We start from the raw sequence: 24,099 nt of genomic DNA on the forward strand, positions 1-24,099 counted from the left end.
TGTTTAACTGGATGCTTGGAAACTTTTCTGTTGACACTAAAACAATTTTTTTTGACTGGGCATAGTGGTTCACACCTGTAATCCCAGCACTCTGGGAGGCTGAGGTGGGAGGATCACTTTAGCTCAGGAGTTCAAGGCTGCAGTGAGCTATGATTGCACCACTGCACTCTAGTCTGGGCAACAGAGAGACTCTGTCTCAAAAAAAAAATCATCAAAATGATTTCAAATTAACACCCATCCAAATGAATATTTTACTATAAAATAAAAGAAGTAAATAATACAGAGTAATTATTTATTACTCATTTCTAGGCAGGATGAGGGTCTGAGAGTAAAATACAGTTCAAATACAGAAGTTACCTGGCTTAACAATAGTTACTTGCTAAAGACAGAAAATTATTATAAATATTAAAAAACAAATAGGCAAAACATCTTGAAAGTTTTATAGGCTTTGCATTTTAAAATTATAGATGATTGGAAACTATACTTTTCTTCAACTAAAATAGTTTCATTTTCAGCTTAAATTACAACAGTTAATAATTTATCTGATTGTATATAAACATAATATTCTTTCTACATTTTAGTTTTAAATAGTACAATATTAAAAAGCTTATAAATTGCCAATAAAAATGGGAACTCACACATACATTTCTGACATTGGGCAATTATTATAATTATTATGTTATGGAATGCCAAACATAGGCAATGTATGTACGTTTTAGGATAGTTATAATGAAATAATAAAAGAAAAAAAAAACAGGACAACTTTGTCCCTTCAACGTAGAGGCAATATAGGTTACTTTGGGAGGCTGAGGTGGGCGGATCACGAGGTCAGGAGATGGAGACCATCCTGGCCAACATGGTGAAACCCTGTCTCTACTAAAAATACAAAAATTAGCTGGGCTTGGTGGCGTGCGCCTGTAATCCCAGCTACTCGGGAGGCTGAGGCAGGAGAATCACTCGAACCTGGGAGGCAGAGGTTGCAGTGAGCCGAGATCGCACCACTGCACTCCAAACTGGCAACAGAGTGAAACTCTGTCTCAAAAAAAATTTCTTTTTTCAAATTAGTGATTTAGTAAATTTGCTTACTGGAATAAAAAAGGATTGCACCATTATGAATAGTGTGTCAAATTCTATGAGGTTTTGAATGCGTGCATCTTGTTGCTCTGCTATTTTTTTCCAGCAGTTGACTTCAATCAACATCCCCCTAGGTTTCTGACTCAATTACATGTAGATAAAACTTTTGGGATATAATACATTTTTATTAAAAGATAAAATCTGTCATAATATCCTTTTTTTTTTTTTTTTTTTTTGAGACAGAGTCTCACTCTGTTGTCCAGGCTGGAGCGCAGTGGTGCAACCTTGGCTCACCACAACCTCCACCTTCCAGGTTCAAGAAATTTTCCTGCCTCAGCCTCCCGAGTAGTTGGGATTACAGGCATGCACCACTACGCCCAGCTAATTTTTGTATTTTTAGTAGAGATGGTGTTTTATCATGTTAGCCAGGCTGGTCTTGAACTCCTGACCTCAGCTGATCTGCCCTCCTCAGCCTCCCAAAGTGCTGGGATTACAGGCGTTAGCCACCATGCTTAGTCTGTCATGGTATCCTTAATACAGAAGTATTAGGATTGGCCATTATAAGATCTATTCTGTTGCAATGCTAGACTTACTACAGTAAATTTTACAAGTATGTAAATATGTCATGGCTAGGAAAAGGATTCTAATGATCAGATCTTCCTCCCTTCAGTAGGGTGGCTGGAATAAATTTAGCATAAGACTAAGAAGATTATAACTTTGTTTCAATTACTCCCTTTCAGTGTGCTCTGTATCACACATTTAAACTATATAGTACATATGTAGCAGAGGGTTTGTGGCAGATTAGAAAGCTCCCAAAATCTCTCAATGGGGTTGGGAACTAGAAATTTTGAGGGATCTGATTTCCTGAATGTGCTGCTATTGTAGGGCTCCTCAGATCTCAGTGATGTCAGGAAGAAGCCCAATAGGTTACCTGCTGGTTCAGTTATGCTTTGTCTTTTCACTTACTCACCTAATAAACGATATGTTAACCTGATCCTACCAGAAAAGTCCACAGGCTGCCTGAAAAATTATATTACTTGTTGTTTACTTCACTTGATGGAGTTTTAGGCATTAAAGGATAGAAAGTACTTGGTAAATCCAACAATAACCTGTATGTATTATGATTTTTATGATTTTGGATGCATCAAACTCTTTTTATATATTATTGGTTATTCAAAAGAGAAAATAACTTTTAATAGTTAAATGAACAAAAGAGGGAAAAGTAAGCTAAAACTAGTAACATATATTTAATATTGTGCATAACATTGCTTTGAGTTCATGAGGTAAGATCAGCCATGAGGCAGTGTTTTTGCAAAATACCTGTAACTACTCCTGAGTACCCTTCCGTTAGCCACTGATTACCTGGTTTCTGCCATGTCTAAATTATGATCTTTGGTAACAAGAGATCTGACTGGAGTGTTGTAGACACTCCTAAATGACCTCTTTGCCCTGGCTGACTTTATCCACTTTAACTGCTACAAGTGGGGGAATGTTTTGCTAAACGTATTAGCAATCAACATTGCAGCTGCTAATGAAAAACTAGATATTTGTATGGAACTCCATAATCAAACCTCTATTAAACAGAAGACAGATTAATAAAGAATGTAGATGCCTGTCACATTAGTAAAGAATGTAGAAAGTGAAACATCCATATATCAGGAATAATTCCAGAGTGTTATAATACATTATCTTCCTTAGTCCATTTGGTCTTCAAAAATGTATGTAGTTGTATCAATAAAATTCACTGCCTTTTCCCACAGGGAATGGTATTGTTAGGGACTATTGTCTAAATATGATGATGATTCATGGAGACCGCTCTCATGGATGCATCTGTCCGAATGTGCAGTCTGCATTCTTAATGTTTACCACAAACCCAGCGAAGCTGATGATCTGTCTGAAGGTCAGTCACTTCTTCAATAGTTCTCCAGCTACACTGGCAGGCATATGCCCGTGTTCCTTTCTTCTTTACCAACTTAGCTTTTAATTTGTGGAATTCTGGCATGTTGTTCCTATCAGTAAAACAGGAAAGTTTTAGCATAGTGCCTTTGTTCACTGCTTAATGATTAAAAAAAAAATTTTTTTTTTAAAAAGGTCATTGCTTTCTTTCTTTTTTTTTTTTTAGGACTCTCACTGTTACTCAGGCTGGAGTGCAGTGACACGATCATGGCTCACTGCAGCCTTGACCTCCCAGGCTTCTACCTCAGTCTTCCAAGTAGCCGGGACCACAGTCATGTGCCACTATGCCCGGCTTAAAAATTTTTTTTTTGTAGAGACGAGGTCTCAGTATGTTGTCCATGTTGATCTCAAACTCCTGGGCTCAAGTGATCCACCCACCTCAGCCTCCCAAAGCGCTGAGATTGCAGGCGTGAATCATGGTGCCCAGCCTATTTTCTTATTTTCCCAGTATCTGAACACTAAACAACCAAGATCCCCTCACACTAACATTAGATGATATGCTTCGGTGTTCTCTTTCTGATGGTATTTCTTTGATAATCTGTACTTTTTATGGCAATTCTCTAGGCCAGTTTATTGACTGTTGTGGAATACAGTAACCTAAAGGGCTGAAGAATTACGAACATCCTATCAGAGATTAAATAATATGAAAATAGGATGGAAAGGATGGTGGTTCATCTCCTACCGCAGATACTCACCTATGCTGTATTTTAAAAGCCTGCAATATGGCAAGTTGAGAGAACATCAGAGGCATAAAGATCATAGGTTTCTGATGAATTAACTATAGAAAATTTTCATTAGTTTCAATGATCTATTTACTCATACTATCAGCAACAAAAAGTCTATCCTGAAATAAATATTAATAATGTTGAAATAATTAAATCAACAAGTAGGGCCATCGTAAAAATGATAACCACTGGATTTGATACTACTATAAAAAAAGACTACAGAAGTTTAATTAATAAAAAAATCAATTATGATTTCATGATAATCCATGTAATGAGTTCATATAAACATTCCATGGCAAAGAAAAATGGAAAAAAATTTTAAAAATTATGAAAAAATACAAAGTGAAAGGATGAAATACAGTATGAATACTGGAAAAAGAGATACAGTACCTAACCACTACTTGCGGATATCACTACAACAGAAGGCAGGCTACAAAGTGCCCTCTGCTGGTCAATGGGCACCACATTCAGTATTACACTGTACAAAATTCAGGCACAATTTAGAAGGTTAGAACCTCACAAAACCTGAGAGATTTTCCAAGCCAACTGTCTGACTTCAGGAAACAGACTGACCAGCTAAACGACTTAGCTAAGGGAAGAAATGAATAATCTAAATTTTAACAGAAAGAATAAAACCCTGCCAAAACTAGGTTGTTGAGGAAAAATGTCCTTTATTTGATCTGCAAAATATTTTGAAAACTTAACATTTGATACTTGACTGAATCCTTAGAGATTTTAGGATTAGAAATCATGAATAGGCAGGGATCTAATTATGACATTTAAAATGCTTTTTAAAATGCACATATCTTAAAAGCTTAGGGAAAAATCATTCCATTCCTTAAAGAAAACACATGATTTAATAGAAAAATAAAAGCATTTTCTTCAGCTGTTGTGGCAAGGTGGTAAGTATAGCTTACACTTCTTTTAGAATGTTCTAAAACTTGTCCGGCTGTGGGGGGTCATGCCTGTAATCCCTGCACTTTGGGGGGCCAAGGTGGGTGGACCACTTGAGCTCAGGAGTTTGAGACCAGCATGGGCAACATGGTGAGACCTCATCTCTACAAAATTAGCTGGATGTGGTAGCGCACACCTGTATTCCTAGCTACTCAAGAGGCTGAGGCCGGAGGATCCTTTGAATCCAGGAAGTGGAGGCTGCAGTGAGCTGAAATTGCAGCACGCACTCTAGCCTGGGCAACCCGGCTTGCGAGACTGGCTCAAAAAAAAAAAAAAGGCCAGGTGCAGTGGCTCGCACCTGTAATCCCAGCACTTTGGGAGGCTGAGGCGGGCGGATCACAAGGTCAGGAGATCGAGACCATCCTGGCTAACACAGTGAAACCCCGTCTCTACTAAAAATACAAAAAATTAGCCGGGCGTAGTGGCGGGCACCTGTAGTCCCAGCTACTCGGGAGGCTGAGGCAGGAGAATGGCGTGAACCCGGGAGGTGGAGCTTGCAGTGAGCTGTGAGCTGAGTTTGCGCCACTGCACTCCAGCCTGGGCAACAGAGCAAGACTCCATCTCAAAAAAAAAAAAAAAGCTCTAAAATTTCTCAAAGTTAGGATACATTTACTTCTCTCATCTGTAAAATAGGACGATAAAACAACTGAACAGCATTCCACTGTGTAATATGTAAATTGTCTTTGGTCATTGTCCACTTCTGGTTTCCTCAGTGATTATTCCACATCCTCCTCCACTCTCTTATTTTCACCAGATCACATCTTCATTCTCAAAACCAGGTCGCTAGATATGAAAGCCTTCAATTTCCTGGTAAGCTCTCCCTGAACACATGAGTACCTTGCTGGCTTCCTCTCAGTCATAGAGGTCTTCCTTTTCCTATCCAAGGCTCACCTCCCATCAGTGCTCTTGGCCTTATTGTCTCTATTAACTTGCTGCTCACATGCTTGTCCCCGCCCATGTCTCCCTTCCCCTGGGTTCCTCTCATCTTATGAGCCCAGTATCTAAGAGTGTCATAGACTAGGTGCTGAATAATGTCTACTGGTAAACACCAATATACTGTACAAAATAAATATCATATCAATGATTTATATCTTGATGGTGGAGACAGCCTTATTCTTTAGCTGTTCCATTCTCTTATCTCCAAGAGATATTCCTAAGTGTCTTGAAAACTGAGACAGTATTTTCTACTGATTTAAATAATGACTACTTGTTTATTTTTAATAGTATAATAAATCCTCTAGCTGTCACTGTTTTTTCTAAAAATACATATATTTTAAAACCAGGCTGCCACAGATCTAGGGTAAACCAACTGGTATTCTTGATGACTCTGAGATGCTGCAAGTTCCTCAAGTACCAACTAAGTTATCCATAGTTTACTTTATGCCTGTGTTCACCACTGTCTTGATGTTACATGCATTTTATTATCCTATGATGGTTTTATAAAAATTCATGCTTCATCTTGGAGACATATGGAGATTATTAGCCACTTATTAGATTAACTAGTAGATAGTAAATAGCAGAGGGTTTAGAAAAGTCAGAAAAGGAAAAGTCAACCTGTAATTAAAAGCCAACTTTTCCACTTATAGGGTAAAAAGTGGGCTAAGCCTAAAAGTATGGGTTCCTGACCTCAGATTTTGGGAATACATTAGGCTTTATTTGGATTGGAAACTGTAAAATTTTTAAAGTTATAATTTTTCCATGTATTTTTATATTTGAATTGTGTGTATATGTATGAGGAGGATTCAAAGTTTTCATAAGATTTTCAAAGTGGTTCTTGATGTGAGAAAGTTTAACAACTATTAAATTAGGGTATACTCATAGATTTACCCAAGAATGGCTGCCAAAAGAGGTGTAGGGGAAAGTCTCTTACCCTTTTCTTTATGCTATTGAAAAGTGCTGCAATAATACACTGTATTAATTTTTAGCTTTAAATTTTTAATTGAAAATGTCAATGTAAAGTTCAAATATATTTTTATAACTTGTAACACCTTAAAGATATTAGGTATTCTGTAAGTGTATAAGAATGTGCAAATTATATAAATATGAGCAAGACATTATCTCAGCCACAAGGAGAAAGGTAGTCATACACCAACCTAAAAGCTTCAGTTTTATATTACAGTATATAATAGGTTCAAAGCACCGTGAATACACAGGAAGGGAAGAGTTTTCTTCCAGTTGAGAGAGTGGTGAAAGAATCATGGAAGACATGTGATGAACTTTACTCTGAAGGACAGGTAGGGTTTAGGTAGATAAAATGGTGGGAAGGCATCCTAGGAGGTAAAGAGGTTGTACCAAGTCAGAGGCAATGGGAGCCTTGAGTACTCTCATGTAAATAAAATCTTTCAAAGGTGAAATATACATTGTGGGAAGACAAAGCTGGATGATGGATGGATGGGAGCTGGATTATGGAGGGTCGTGAACGCCATGCTAAGGAATTTGGACATTATTCTGTAGGTGGAAGGGTGTTGAGCAGTAGGACAGTATACTCTGAGCTATGCTTTAATTCTGAACAAGGGAAGGATGGTCTGAAAGAAGAGACTGTAGGCAGAAAAACCAGTGAGGAGGTTACTTCTGTATTCTTGTCCAGAAGTAACATGTCCTTATCTAGGCTGACAGCAGGCAGATGGAGAGAAGGAGATGGATGACAGAAACACAGTCATGCATTGCTTATGCTTTGTTAGGCAATTCCATCATTGTGGGAATATCACAGATTGAGCTTATACAAACCTAGACGGTACAGCCTACCACACACCTAGGCTACATGGTATAGGCTACAAACCTCTACAGCATGTTACTGTTTATACCAGCATCACTGCAAACATGTGCAATGCATTGCAGTACAATATTACAATGGCGATGATGTCACTAGGTGATAGGAATTTTTCAACTCCATTATAATCTTATGGAACCACCATGTATATATGTACGCAGTCCATTGCTGACTGAAGCATCATAATGTAGCACATGACTATATTGAAGAGGTGAAGCCCACATGATCTGGCCGAATCCACCTGGACAGAATATATCAAAATAAGAAATATAAAGTACTTGGTACTTTTTTCAGAGTGAAGTTCTTTAGTAACATACCTGAAAAACAGATAATCACATGATTTGTCCCACATATAGTCATCATAGCTGACTACCAAGAAATCACAGGCTATACAACGCAGATGGTCACATGCTCTGTTCAGAAAAAAAAAATTGTATATGAAAGATTATTGGTATCTTTAAATGTGAAGACACGGTGATTTATTTATGGGATATACCACATATTACAGACTACTGAATAAACAACAGAAAAGTACAGATTAATCTGATTATAAATCTTTATACTAAAGCATTATTTGCAGTCTAAACCTTAAGGTTAAATTTTTGCACAAACCTATTTTACTACGATCTTGTACATTGAACATACACATATATTATATAGATACAAAAGAAAATAGATTTGTAGATCTTTTAATTCCATGGTTTTCAAATTAGGTCTGAGGGAGATCTTCACATAAGCTAACTTCTTTAAATGCTTCCCTTCCTACTGAAATTTTCAGGAATATGTCTACCAAAGAATATGTCACATGACATTGAAATGAATCTGTTTCTCAGATAAGCTGATTAAGCGCTGGGAAAAGATTGTATTTGTTTGCTGCCTCACAACTTGGCATAATGCATTCATTCACTCACTTAAAAAATATTTATTGAGAGTCTGGTATGTGCTAGTGAGATTCTGTATTCATAGAGCTTCGATTGTAGTGAGAGAAGAAATAAACAATGCTCATGATAACTAGGTTATATACTAACCTGGAGGGATATCTGAACCAAGGTGCACACTAACACGTATAGCATGATCCTATTTTTGTAAAAACGACCCCCCCAATAAATTCCTATATAGGTGGCTAGAAGTTTATAAGAACATGGAGCAAAATGTAGAAAGTTACATACTACACAGTAACACTGGTTGCATCAGGAGTGGTTGAATAAAGGGAAGGAAGGGAGATTATTATCTTTTTCTTTATACATGTTTCAATTTTGTTTTTATTCTTCCAGTAAGCACATAATACTTCTGTAATGAAAAAATAAAACAAACTCATCATTAGATTTTTTTCATTTATTTCCCTTCAAAGTTCAGATACGCTAATTTCAAAACTGCAAATACCTTTGGCCTGAAAGTTTCTTTGAGAATAAATGCTTTGTATTTCTAAAAATACTATTAACTATAATAATAATGAAACATTTAAAACCTATACAAGTTTCATAGGCAAGTCCATATTTTCTTTCAAACTGTTAGCAATTTATTGAAGTTGCATTTCTACATTTGGAAATTCAACAACTACATTTGTACACATTTGAACTCAGACTTTGAATGTACAAGTCAGGAAATGCAAAATGATAGTTCCCAAAGTTACTATGACCTGCTTTCTTATGCATACATAGTTTATTACATGATTGCACAGAGTGTTAACTTTAATGCCTTAATACACATGTGCAATTTGGCTGAATTATTGCTGTTGTGGGAACTATAATTTAGAATTTCCTGACATTTTGTATGTGTAAAATCTCAACCATAATGTTAAATACAGCTTTTTAATTTAATTTAAAATTTAGTAGTTTATTCAAATCTATTCACACCACCACATTTTCCTACAAACACTGTCCTTTGAGAAACATAAAACTAACTTGCAGCTAAGAAATCATTCCACTGCTACGATTTACTCTATTAGATCATAATTAGTACCAGTCTATGGAATAATCCAGTCTTGCAAGTAGTTTAAAAAATAATTGAGAGTAAAATTCGATTGGTTTGAAAATGCCTTCATTTTATCTGTAGTACTTATTACTGCCACCATGCTTCCTACTACTATTCTCTCCCCTTTCCATCAACAAATGAAAGACAAATCTTTTTCTAAAATCTAAAGTCATTCAGCATTACCTCAAACCAGAGCTGTAACTAGAAATCAAACAAACACCACAAATAGGCAGGATAGATTCAATTTCCTTTATGCCCTGGCCATGTAAATCAGTACTTCTTTTCAGGGCTGAAATGTATTTCTCTTTCATAACTATGTAAATAAAAGCATATCTAATATAAAGTCATGACTCCAGTGAAAGACAAACTGTCAGGTCTTTCCCTCTAAAATGTAGAGGAAATCACACATGTCACCAAGAGCTTTGTTCTTTTGTCCAGCTAATAAGTAGAATTCACTATTTTAAAGATGTTTATGACAAGAATGCCCCAAATCTAACCCAATATAATCTTCTGCCCAGACACTGTGGTTCTCTGTTAAATCCTATCAGATCTATACAATGGGACTAGAGAAACTTGATATTTGGACAGTTTGAAGATAACAGCAGTTCCAACAGCAACATCAGCTAAGATTCTTCCCATACATTACATGGCTTTCTGCTACGTGGTATAATAGAAACCATAATGGATTAGGTATCAAGTAACCAACTTGAATCATTGCTTTGTAATAATTGATATGACCTTGAGCAAGGCACATTATTTGGGAGTCATTCTTAACAACTTTCTCTCTTACCTTTCTTAGTCAATCACTGAATTCTGTCAATTCTATATTCTAAATACTTCAAATTTGAGCTTTTCCCTAAGTCATTGCTACCACGCAGGTCACAACTCCCATCTTCTCTTTCCTGTCTTGCCCCTCCAACTCTCAAGCCATTTTCTGCACAGCAGCTGACATGACTTTTTTAAGAAACACAAATCTGGCCCATTGCACACAGGACATACTTTTCCCAAACTCCTCTAAAGGATTACAGGACCCTAAGTCAAATGTCCCTCCACTCTCTCTCCAGTCCCCTCTGCGGCCATTCTTTCCCTACCCATTATGCTCCAGCACGGCCAGATGCTCTCTGTTCCTCCCACCAGAGGAACACCCCCAGCTCCTCCCCTTCTCAGGGATCTTCTAAACATGTGTGCGCTCTGGTTCCAATAGTCACCTCTCTTTGCCTAACTCCTACTTATTTTTCATATTGTGGTTTATCTTCTCAGAGAATTATTCCTTAATCCTTCATATTAGTTAGAGTGCCCATTATTTATGCTTATAGTATGCCACACTTTCCCTTTATGTCACATATCAAATGGAAATTAAATACTTATTTGTGGGATATCTATTTAAAGCCTATCTCCTTATCTAGACTGAAAGCTTATGGAGGACAGGAAGTGTCCATTTATTTGTTCACCATAATTTGTTCATTTAATCCTTAGGACCTACCAGGTGATTAATATATGTTTGATGAATTTAACACAAGTACCTCCATCTCTTCATTTATAAAATGGAGGTAAAAATTCTTGATCGGCATCTTGGGTTTTTCTCCTGTGGAGTAGGTAAGTCAATATGCATATATAAAAAGTGCTCTGGACAGTATAAAGTACTTCACACATAAAATGTTGCATATGCAGACGAACATGTGTTTATCTTTCTATGGGTGCAAATTGTGTGTCATGAAAGGGGCAACTAATAAAAAGTCTGTGAATACAAATATTTACCTGCACATATATATGCAACTGGTATCTCTTCTTACAGCTGTGCAGGAGGCAGAAATGGGGTATAATTGATTTTGGCATCCCACTTGGACTAACAGTATGTGATAGGAGCCTTGAGCTATGAAAACAGGCTGTTCTTTGGTTTACTGAAATTCCATCTAGCATAGATTTTGTCTGTGCTAGAACTAAATCAAAGTACACACAAAATATTTCATACATAAGAAAATCTTAACGAAATGTTTACTTTTTAGAAGTAAACCAGAATGTATTTTTTAAAAGATCATTCATGAAAACAGAAGGCACCTATAAGTATATGTATTTCCTGAGATTAAATGGAAAACTAGTAGTAGAATAAATATTCTAGTCCCTGAGATATAACAAGAAAGCAGGACTAATGGATGAGAAAGACACTTTAATTAGAACCCAGTGTGCCTGCAGTACCTAGCTGTCTTTTCCACCATAAGCATAGTTTTCATGTATTATTTCATTTAATCCTCAGAGTATCTTCATGAAATATGTTTAGTTTTTAAGAGTGAGGAAATAGGTTTTAGAAGATAACATCCCTTCTTAAGGCTTCAGAGCTTGTAAGTGGCAGAGTGAGGCTTTGAACTCAGGCATTCTGTCATCAGAGCCCTTCCGTTTCATGCCACAGGAGTAATCATGTGCTGCTTTGTTCCTCACTGGCCAATGTTTTGCCTTTCATTGATAACCTAACACAGAGTTTACGACATGGGCATTCAATGGATTTAAAAAATGGAAAAAATTCAAATGGAAAAATCAATCTACAGTATGTGAATTAAACAGATAAGGCAGCAGGAGACATGCATTAGAAGGGAGTGTTGTTTCGGACAGGGAATAAATGTAAATATACTGAGACGCAGAAAAACACAAGTGGAAAGTACAGAATGACAAGCGTCCCAGTGGAAGTGGAATATCTGACCCAGGCTTTAATTGGAGCTGAAGGAACTAAAGAGAGAAGAGGAACAACAAGGATAACAATTTGGTAAAGCAAATAGTACGTTTAGAGTTAATGTGAGACAAATGGCAACTCTTACTTCCCTTCTGAATAGAGGAGAGGCACTCAAAATAATATTTTAGGGATATTATCTTGAATGCTATATGTGGGTGATACTAGAAAAGATGGAAGTGGATGCTAACTGGGAAACTGCTGCTGTGGTTCATGGGTGACTTGATAGATCCCTGGAATAGAGGCGGCATGGCTTGAAAATGACGGAGACAAGTCCCAACTGAGTTGAGACAGGTAATTGAGGATTGATAGCAACAACACTAAATTCACCTCTACAGGCAGTTTGTAGCTCTAATTTTTTTGTACAGAGAGTCCTCGATACATGATGATTCAATTACTATTAATTATTCTTTATAGCTCTAATAGCAGGTAACATTCCAGTGGATTTATATTAGCCTTTGGCTGCCTGGTGTTCCCATATAAGGCTTCTCCAGACTCCTAATTTCACCTTTGTCCTATAGCCCTACCTTCTGGACATTGTCCTTGGATGTAGGCTGGCACCACCACAACCCTCCAACAATGTTTTTTTAACTCCCACTTCTATTATTCAATACAGTTAATTTGCCACAGTGATGTTTTGGTCAATGATGGACCATATATACAACAGTGGTCCTACAGAATTATAACAGAGCTGAAAAATTCCTATTCCTAGTTACATCATAGCTGTCCTATATAGCACAATGCTTACTCATGTGTTTGCCGTGATACTGATGTAAACAAACCTACTGAGCTGCCAGTTGTATAAAAGTAGTGCATACAATTATGTATAGTACATAACACTTGATAATGATAATAAACTATGTTACTAGTTCATGATTTTACTATACTATACTTTGTATCATTATTTGAGAATGTACTCTTTCTACTTATTAAAAAAACTTAACTGTAAAACAGCCTCGGGCAGGTCCTTCAGGAGGTATTTCAGAAGAAGGCACTGTTTTTATGAGATGACAGCCCCATGCATGTTGTAGCCCCCTCAATGAAGACCTTCCAGCGGGGCAAGATGTGGAGGTGCAGGACAGTGACATGGATGATCCAGACCCTGCATAGGCCTAGGCTAATGTGTGTGTTGTGTCTTCATTTTTAACAAAAAAGTTGAAAAAGTAAAAAACAATGAAACAATTGAAAAAAGCTTATGAATAAGGATACAAAGAAAGAAAATATTTTAGTATAGCTGTACAGTGTTTGTGTTTTAAATTACTATTAAAAAAGAATCAAAAGTTAAAAGTTTATAAAAGTTTCAGTAAGCTTAGGTTAGTATTATTAAAGACTTTTTAAAGTAAACTTAGTGTAGCCTAAGTTACAGTGTTTATAAAGTCTACACCAGCGTAATGTCCTAGGCTTTCACAGTCACTCACCACTCACTCACTCACTCACCCAGAGCAACTTCCAGTCCTGTAAGCTCGGTTCATGCTAAGTGCCCTATACAGCTGTACCATTTGAAAAATCTTTTAGAATGTATTTCTGCTGTACCTTTTTAATATTTAGATACACAAATATGTACCATTGTGTTACCACTGCCTACAGTATTCAGTGTAGTTACATGCTACACAGGTTTGTAGCCTAGTAGTGTGTAGTAGGCTAGAACACCACCTAGCCTAGGTGTGTAGTAGGCTATATCATCTAGGTTTGTGTAAGTACACTCTATGATGTTTGTACATGAGGAAGTCACCTAATGACATATTTCTCAGAATGTATCCTTGCTGGTGACGCTTGACTATATAACAGTTATCCCTCCAGAAATGTGGTCAACATGCAATCATATAACTTAGGCCGTTCTTTCTTAAAAAATTAACAGAAAGTAAGTGTTTTAGAAATAACTAGATAAAAATATTTTAATAAAGTAAGCTAGGTAAGTAGGCCTCTGCCAAAAATAGAACCAAAAGCAGCAGGAGAGTAGCGTTTGCTTAATGCCAAACTGTTTGCCCATATTATGAAAGTGCCAATGGAATGTGCTAGGACTATGGGGCTAACATGGGGTTGGGGTAGGTGGCATCATGACTATAAGACTGCCCAGAAAGAGGTACTGAGTGAGAAAACAGAGGTAGGAAGGGCAGGGAAGAGACAAAGAATGTAGGGTTTCTGCTTTTGAAATATGTAAACGTGAAATCAAGCAACTATGCTTGAGAATGTTTTGGGTAATGCAGACCTGTAGCTTTGCATGCTAACTGGCCAAGGCCGTGTGGGTAAGGCATCATGTATCTGCATGGCCACTTTGCTTCCACTGCCTGGAAAGAAGTTCACTCTCCTGTGTCCTGTGGAAACAAAGCTGGGACTGGAGTGATCCAGGCATTTCAAGTGGGGCTTAGAAAAGAGCATAAAATGAATAACACGTACGTAATATCACCGCTTTCAATAGCTATCTCCCAAGAATAAAAAACAAAGAATTCTTAGATTAGCTAATAAAAATACCTCTCCTTATAAAACAGATTGATGCGAAGATGTTAAGAACTACATTTTAACAACGGGGCATCCATTTGGAAAAAACCTAGTAAGAAAGTATAATACATTTCTGACAACCTACCTCCATGAAATATTTGTTCCAATCCCACATGGAATAGAGCTTCCACCAAGGTACACCGGACTGCAACTAGATGTGTTCAACAGATGCAAAAATATGAAGTTATAACAAAAAATAGGAGAAGTTAATTGGCCATGTTAAAAAATTTTTGGTTTTATTGACTTTATGTTCTTGTAATCAAATTGTCTATTTTCCCTAGCAAGCCAACCATTTCAAAGAAGAGCTATTTATTGTAGGATCACTGCTTTATTGGATATAACCTGTACATTCAGGAACACTCAAGGAGTTAAAATGAGTAAAAGAAAAATGTGTTTGCCAAATAATGTAAGGGACAAAGTAAATACTGAAGAATATAACAGAACATTAATTTTGAGAAACTGTTCACACATTTTTTTAAATGGCAGAAAATTATTTACAATAGCAATAATCCCCCATTTAATTTCCTTTACATGAAGGGGGTCATAGACCATAAGAACACTGAAGATATTGCTATTGGTCTTTCTCCTGAAGGCCAACCAATGCTTTGTTGTTCAATGTCACTGCTGTTTAAATGGTAACAAAATCTACTAGATTATGCTCATAGTGTTTGCTCAATAGTGTGTATAAGTCACCAAAGCAATCTCAACTTACCTTTTACCAAGGCCTTGAATGGAAGCTCTGACAGATGTGTTACCTGAAGATTTAGATTTTAATTTCTGTTAAAAAAGCAAAACAATAAAAGGCCACGAGTAACTTAGAAAACTGTAACATGAAAACTAATATTCCTTATAACAAGAATATTTTCTAAATGACTGAAATACACATTTTGATGGCATCATTTTTAAGTTTCTGAAATAAAAACAATGATCAAAACCTTTTAAAGGCAAAAGGGAAGCAGAACTCCCTAAGGAATGTGCAAATTACTCTACTAACTTTTAGGCTAGGAAATTGATATATTGCCATTATTAGCATGCTAAGATTTAGAGTCACTTTATAACTCTTCAGTTAATATTACAGTTCAATGATTTAATATGAAGGACCTGCTATTTAAAACTTCATTCTAGAAAAATTCAATTGAGGAGGAAAAAAACCTCAGACTCATTTTTAAAGGCTGTGAATGTGCGTCATATGAACTAAAATTAAACTAACCAAGCTCCTGTGTAACTTCAGGAATATTAATTTTGATCAAATGGAATGGTATCAACCAATAAATGTTCTACAATAAAAATGTAGAGCTACCTAGTCACAACCATACAGTAGTTCCTATATGGTTACATAATATCATCATCATTAGCAAGCATTTATTAAGTGTTAACTGGTATATGGTACCAAACAACATAAACTAACCACACACTAGGACCACCGCCAAGGAGAGGAAGTGAGATGGAGAAAAGGCAATTTAAACTATGCAGAGTCGTGCCTTCATGCCTTCATTTTACATAGTGGATGAGGAAATTTAATAGAGGCGAAAATATTGTTTTACTATGTCGCTCAACTCTTATTTGATGTTAAGCAGAAATGGAAAAAATTTTGGTACAGGTCTGAAAAATAACAATATGCACGAATCTTTCTGTTTGGGGAGCATGTTTGATGTGCCATCCAGACTCATGCTTATGACTCTAAGCTGGCACACTCTGAGGTTCGTTGTTGGTTCCTGGGCTTTCTTGTGTGGGTCTGGGAACAGTTCAGAAATGCGACAGAATGGGAGAGCTGGGGGTGCGGTGGGGCAGTAGTATTTTTAGGGCATAATATAGCCTCTAATGACAACACTGGCATAGACCATCTGTTTATCAATGTTTCTTTTCTTAAATGTTTTTTTCCCAATGAATGTTTTACTTAGACCTGCTGTCTCCTTTGAAGGCTGGAAAACTGGACATAATACATAACTAAGAAAGGAAAAGATCATGCTTAAAAATTTATTTCTTCATGACTGTAAGAGCTACTTTTATTTCAAATTAGTATATCTTAAAGCCAAGCCAGAGAAGTACTTATCTTCTTCTGAAACACCTTAACTGAAAAGATAGCGCCTCATAAACAGATATGCACCCTATAGTACTTAATAAATAATGAATTGTTCAGACGATTAATGAAGAGCAACAAAATGATGTACTTTTTTTCTACCATTAATTAGTACTACAAATTGACATTACTATTCAGTGCTTACACACTTACTTGGTACTTAGGAAGTATTCTGTTTGCAGGGTACAGGTGACCCTTGAACAACATGGGTTTCAACTGCACAAGTCCACTTATATGTGGAATTTTCCCAACCAAACAAGGATCAAAAATACAGTATCTGTGGCATGCAAAGCCCCATATACAGAGGGCTAACTTTTCATATAGGTGGGTTCTGTAAGGCTGACTGTGGAACTTGAGTATGTATGGATTTTGGTATATATGGGGGGTTCCTGGAATATACCAAGGAATGACTATATTTAATATTGCTATTGTGTTTACATATTATTCAACTTGGCATCAGTGTATTAATTTACTTCAGGTGAATTGAAAAGTTTAATTTTGAAAAATTCAGATCTTAAAATCTATACTAGTCATTTGATTTTTAGTCTGGGTGACAAAAATATAAGTGGTCTCTATCCATATCCTTACCACAACCATTACCTAGATGTTTTCAGTCCACTGTTTTGCTTTTATCTTCCCTATCCTTTAAAAAACAAAACCCTGGTACTATAGTTATTTCTTAATTTTTTTTGTGATCTTTGTAAATTAGACTTCTATTTTTGTATCTTTCTTTTAAATCTAACAGATATGCTTGACACACACCATACTGATAAAAATTAAAATACATAAATTCTGATATACTGCCCAGTATGAAAAACGTTAAGTGATAAAGTCACTTTGGAAAACAATTTGGCAATGGATAGAGTTGAAGATAAGCACACCTTATGACCTAGGAATTCCTCTTCTAGCTTTATACATCCTAGAGAAACTTCTGTATATGGGTAAAAGAAGCCATGTAAAGATATCTAATGAAGGAGTAATCACTGGTTTTCCCTGTGTACATGTTAAAATTTGTATGCCTTTTCTCCAATTAAAAAAAAAATATCTGATGAAGCATTATTTGTAATAGCAAACAACTGAGCACAATGTAAATGTCCATCATCAGGGAAGTGGATAAACTGTGGCAGTTATATAATGGACTGCTGTACACAGTTACAATTGTTTATGGTTATATACATATGTAATAAAAGTATAAATGTATGGATGGAAAGGATAAATGGTTATCTTTGGGAAGGAAGGCAATAGAGTAGGATTTAGAGAGGTCTTAAATTATATCTTTAATTTGCACTTCTTTTTTTAAAAAAAGGTCCAGTGAAGCAAATATGGCAAAACATTAATATATGTTTAATATGGGTGGCTGTCATGGTATGTTCAGTGTATAGGTTGCTGTTATATTATTTTGTAAACTTTTTGTGCAGCTAAAATAGACACATAAACATTTAAAAAATTGAAATATTAACAATTTAGTCATTGCTTCATGGGATAAGAGCAATGGCATTGCATGTGAGGTGCTAAGCACATTCCTATAATGAAAGCTGTTTGTTTTTGGCCTTTTAGAAAAGTGTTCTTAGAAACTACAAATAAATACAAGTGACCAGCTTGATGTGTGAGTTGACTTCTATGCTAACAGCTTTTCTAATATGTTATTCTTACTGAGAAATGCACAGGGAAACACATACTGAGAGTTTCTAATATTTTACTGCTTCTACAGCTCTTTAAGTGTAATAATTTCTTTAAGTAATTGTATTTCTCGGAATTCAAAAGATAATGGGTAGCTACTTGCGTCTTCTTTAAGACTATTCTAAACATGTCTTGAAATAATGACAGAATTACTACATATTTATAACACTTGACTTACAGAGTGCTTTTTGTCCAAGTTGGGCTCTTCAAATATTTCATTAATAAGACTGTCAAGATCATCTTCTTTTTCAAATGTTTCTGTTGATCTGAAAAGAAAATATATGCAGAGAAAACTTGCCTGAGGTTTATGAGCAGATAAAGTTAGTATCGGAAGAGTTTTGCTTAAAGTCCATTATTAGAGTTGATGGTAGAAAGATAAAAGTGATTTTAATTTTTTTCACTGTGGATATAGTCTAAGTTCGTTGAGACAAAGATATATTTTATCAGGTACAAATTCACATATGTTCTATACTATTACATACTTGATATTACATACTTGAGACATTTAAAACTATATACATTATATTTGAGAGGAAGCTGGGTATGTACTTATCTAAATTACATAAAGCATATATTTTATGCAAAATATGTACAATGATAAGCAGAACCTGATATTATAAACAAAGATAATTTTAAGAGTCTTCCTGACTTTTCCCCAAAGGTTGCATTGTAAGTCAACCATATCTCTTTATGAGAGGAGCCAAAGGTCATGTAATCAAATGACCACCCTCCCCCCACCCCCCAAAAAAGGTGCTATTTGTTAGAATATCTCAACTACTCAACTACCTCTACCTTCTGCAGGCAAAGTCATCACTGGATTATTAATACAAACCACTACTGCACAGAACTTCTATTTAATAGCTGATGCTAAATAGCTAATAGCTAAATAGTATTTACTGAATACTTACTATAACCCAGGCATTGTCCTTAGTCTTTATATGAGTGTATCTTTATTTAACCCCATTTTATAGATGAAGAAAAGGCACTGAGAGATTCAGATATCTGTTCAAGGTCATATAAACAGTGGGAGAAAAGGCTTGGAATTGAATCTAGGGCAGTCCCTGCACTTCATACTATGCAACATTAACTTTCTTTAGCGTTTATATGAAGTAGATGCTGTACACCAACTTTATAACTTCATTAAATTATTTGTTTTAGAAGACAAGTTTTTTAGTCAAACTCTCTAATTTCAGAAATGTATTTATTCTGACAATTTTTAACATAGGTCTTCTTCGTTACATCTTGGAGTAAAAAAATTTAACCTGAAATAAGAAAAGCAAGAGACTGCTGCCTACTACCTCATGGTTGATTCTGTCTCCAGGCTTAGCCTCTTCAGTTGTACTGTAACTTTTACCCTTAATGTCTTTCACTGTATACTGGTTTCTTCCTTTGACTTAGAAGTATGCTCAAGGCTTTCTTCTTCAAAGAGACACTTCGAAAAACCCCTCTCTTAAAGCTGCCACCCTTTCTTACTCACTACTGAAGAATAGTCTATATCCATGATTTCTACTTCCTTACAAGTAGACTAGATTTAGAATCAGCTGAGTGTTAATCCTAGACAGGGGTTTCTCAACCTTGGAACGACAGACATTTTGGGTCAGATAATTCTCTGGGGTGTGTATGTGGGGGCAGGAGACTGTTGTATATTGCAGGACGTTTTACAGCATCTACCCACTAGATGCTATTAAATAATAGCACACCCTTCCCCAGGTGTGACAATAAAAAAAAGTCTCCAGACATTGCCAAATGCCCCTTGGGTGGCAAAATCATCACCAGTCTAGAGGTACTGACCTAGTTTAAATTATTTAATCTCTCTGAAACTCAAATATTTTATCTATAAAAATGATATATAGATGACTAAAATTTCTTTCAGGTATAATATTCTACTTCTGGCCTCTAATCCCTCAACTACATTGAAACTCTTCTCTCAAAGGTTTCCACTGCCCAAATCACTACAATATAATGGTGGTTCTCAGTTCCAATCCTCTTTAATCTTTCAGAAGCATCTGACACTGTTGGGTACCAATTCCTTATATTTCTTTTTTGATAAGAGGTTGCTAAGATGGCCTCTTAAAATTCTCTCCTTTGGCTTTCAGGACATACTCACTGGGGTATCCTCCCTCATGCAATTTCACAATTTCAAGAATCAGATGCATCCAAACTCCACCAACCTAATCAGTACTGTTACAGATCCAAATTACCAGCTTACATAAGATTCTGGTCTGTTCTTAGATCACGCAATTTCACAATGCCTACACTTGCCTATGCTTTGCTATAGTAATAACAATAAAGTCAACATTTCATTGAGAACTCATAATTTTAAAGGACTGTATAAGACATTTTTTGGTCTTCTGATGTGATAATAATCTCAATCAAATGTTAATAAGCTTTTACTGGTTCCCTCTCTGACTCTGTTTCTGACATTCTAATCTTTTAAAGATATAGTTTCTGCTGAAAATAAAAGGTATATTCAAAATAAAATATAAACACTTAAACCTATAATTAAATGTGAGAGGTATATATACAAACCTTAAATCTAGATGTACTATGTCCTTGTGATTTAGCAATATGACTGTAGGCAAGTAACTAAGCATTGATTTGGTCAGTGAAATGGGGTAACAGTATTCACCTCATGGGGTTGTGAAGATTAAATGAAATAATATATATAAAGCACTCAGCATACAGAAAGAGCTCAATAAATGTTGGCTGTTATAGCTATCATCTAGAAAGCTATATTATCTTTAAATATTCCCATCTGTATCATCCTGAACCACTTTATTCCTATTGCAGTTCTTCTCAACCCACATCAGTCTTTTCTTTTTTTTACTAATCACGTATTTCTTTTTATCATTTTGAACACTTCAACAAATTGCATGTTTTGACCCCTTACATTAGCAGTTGTTCCTGGTATCCAGATGTAGCATGGTCATTTATAGTATTATTTGCAAAGCTATCATTTTAGGAGGTAATATCAGTATTTTAACTCTTATGAGAGAGACAGGTTACACTGCTATACAATTAGTAGGTAATCTCCTGTTAATAAATTCAAACATAAATTGCTTCCTAGCTTTTAAGTATCAATTTTGGCTCAAGGAAAAATTTTAATATATAACATTATAAACCAGGTTGGGACTATATTTGGTGTAAGGTTTAGGCCCTTTGTTGCTGTTTTTTGTACAATTTACAACTACATTGCCAGATGAAAAGTTTTAATATAAATGACAACAGTACTGGTTCACTACGGCTTTTATGTTATTTAGTACTAAAAAATCTAATGTATTAAGGTGGGCTGAGGTACTAGAAACATTATGGATGAATTTTAGTAGAGCAAGCATGACACAACCCATGGTTGGAGAAGATCCACATAAATAGTCCCTTCCATTTTGAGCAGCTTGCTTCAATACATCCTGCCCCACCGCCTGCTAGTTCTCCTAAGATGAACAGCTCTGAAAAGCTCCTTGATAGATTGGCTCTATCCCCTAGCAGGACAAATGAAAAGTACTAAAGCAACAACTGTTGTGGGATACGGATGGTAGATGTACTAATAGGCACATAAAGAATTCCAATATACAAGATAATAAAACTTAATGAGAGTGATATTTACAACATCCAGCCAAATGAGTGTTAGCCCATTCATAGTAATTATAGTTGTCTCTAATTTTTGTTTTAAAATGTTGCTCAGAACTCGACTAACTTTTAGAAATTTTGTTTATGTGCTCCTTTAGAATTTTTTCGATGCTTTTATCTTCGCAGAGTGAATTTTTATAAATAAATGTCACTGGAGATAAGCCAGGTGAACTGGTTAGTAACAGAGCTGGATAATACTTTGGGAAATCACACATACACACACCAAAAAAACAAAACCAAATCAAAGATGCAGCCAAAAAATTAACGGAGATGACGCTCTTAGATTGATCCAAGGTTGCCTCCATGTAATTTCACAAGCGTTTCCAAAATATTCTAGGCAAGAGGCAATTTCCAAAAGATTCTAGCAAGAGTTGCTGAAGGACAATACTCTGATGCAAACATTGTTTTTTTCAGGGATTGTGGGGTAAATGGGGAAGTGAAGGAAGTCCTATTAATAATTATATGGAGGAAAAACGACTGGTAAATTTGAAAGGTAGTTTTTTTAGATCAAAAACCAAAATACTTAAGAAATGTCCCTAAATTTCCATATGTATGCCTGGGACCCTTAACTAGGGGGCCATGGAGAGAAGGAAGGTAGACGATTTAATGTTCACAATAATTAACCCTTTTGTCATGAATCTAATCTCATCTTAACTCCCTGAGTTTAAAACAAACAAACTGAGGTGCGATGGCTCACAACTGTAATCCTAGCACTTAGGGGAGGCAGAGGCGGGAGTACAGCTTGAGCTCAGGAGTTCAAGACCAGCCTGGCCAACACAGCGAGACTCTGTCTCTACGAAAAATACAAATTAGCCGGGCGTGGTAGCTCGTGCCTGCAATCCCAGCTAGGGTAGGCCGAGGTGGGAGGATCGTTTGAACCGGGGAGTTGGAGGCTGCAGTGAGCTACGATCGTGCCACTGCACTCCAGCCTGGGCAACAGGACACAGCGAGACTCCATCTCAAAAAACAAAACAAAACTGAGCTAAAGACAGAATTAGGATTGGCCTGGGGAGCGGGGTCTGAGTCTATGGGATGAAGTTGTCTAACAGGCCCCTCACAGGGAGATGAGAACCGCTTGGCCACACAGAGGCAAAATCTGGCCGAGGTCAGCACAGCTTTCTCGGCGTTAAGAACGGGGCGCCTGAGGGGCATCCCGGTCCCCGACTAGAACCTCCTAGGCTCTGGCAGGCAGAAACAGGGTGAAGAAGACAGGCACAGGCCGCGGGCTCTGTGGGAGGGCGGGACCAGCTCTCTGCGGCCGGCCGAGGGGCGGAGTCTGCGCTGAGTGAAGAAATGCCAGAATCCGCATAGAGGGTCGAGGGGTGCGCTGCCGCTGAGGATAGGGCGCTGAGGGGCTGAACTGTGATGTAAGGAGGGGCTGGAGTTCGCGGACACGTTTCTTTTGGGTTGGGCGGCGGAGGGGCAGGTTTAGGGCCTGGAGCAGGGCTTTACCAGCATGTCCACCCCTCCCGCCCCGTTAACCTGAGATTCTCTTTCGCCTCGGCTTGGTTCCGGTCGCTACTGGGTGTGCCGCCGTCGCAGCCTTTGGGCTGGTCGACCACGCCCCGTCTTAGAAGGTCAGGTGTGCAAAACTTGGACTCGACTTCATCCAAGAGCTCGTCCAGGTCCTCCGCCATCTTGAATCGCCTGGCGTTTTCCCCTCGAATCGCCAGGCTCCGGTGGTTTCCAGGGGTAACGCGGGGACCCGGCTGGCTCACGTTCCATTAGGCGTCCCTGCGCATGCGCACCGCTTCCCGTGGCAACCCGGCGCCCACGAGGGCTCGCGGCAGAGAATGCGGTGGGTTTGTGAGGGGCTGGCGCATGCGGGGACGGAGTTCGGAGCTGTCTCTGCCCTGTGTCTGTGTGACTCGCGATGCTTTGCGTTTCTTCCTTTCAGCTCGTCTGGCGTGGTTTGTCCCGTCTGCCTCTCCCGGGCCCACGTTGTAACCACAACCACACTTTCTGGCCCTTTCATTCTCTCCTGTCCCGTTTGGGTCCCTGTTGTGTTTCAACGGTTAGAAAATTCCTGAAATCTGTG

General features: G+C 37.2%; 1 protein-coding gene across 2 annotated transcripts; it reads right to left on the reverse strand.

The window, feature by feature from the left end:
* Positions 1-234: 234 nt before the first annotated feature.
* On the reverse strand, positions 235-23,736 carry C8H8orf37 (chromosome 8 C8orf37 homolog). 2 transcript variants are annotated; one of them, XM_025394486.1, is made up of 6 exons: positions 23,544-23,736; positions 18,613-18,700; positions 15,387-15,451; positions 14,760-14,825; positions 7,797-7,892; positions 235-3,083 (listed from the first exon to the last, which is right to left on the reverse strand). In XM_025394486.1, the coding sequence occupies exons 1-6, from the start codon at positions 23,696-23,698 to the stop codon at positions 2,930-2,932; spliced, it is 624 nt and encodes a 207-aa protein (XP_025250271.1). In that variant the 5' UTR covers positions 23,699-23,736; the 3' UTR covers positions 235-2,929. The 2 variants fall into 2 exon arrangements, with proteins under 2 accessions (XP_025250271.1, XP_025250272.1); XM_025394487.1 differs by lacking the exon at positions 7,797-7,892 and having other exon boundaries at positions 2,298-3,083; positions 23,544-23,714.
* Between the last annotated feature and the right edge of the window lie 363 nt (positions 23,737-24,099).

Source organism: Theropithecus gelada, chromosome 8 (genome assembly GCF_003255815.1).
Source record: "Theropithecus gelada isolate Dixy chromosome 8, Tgel_1.0, whole genome shotgun sequence".
In the NCBI taxonomy this organism is placed as follows: Eukaryota; Metazoa; Chordata; class Mammalia; order Primates; family Cercopithecidae; genus Theropithecus; species Theropithecus gelada.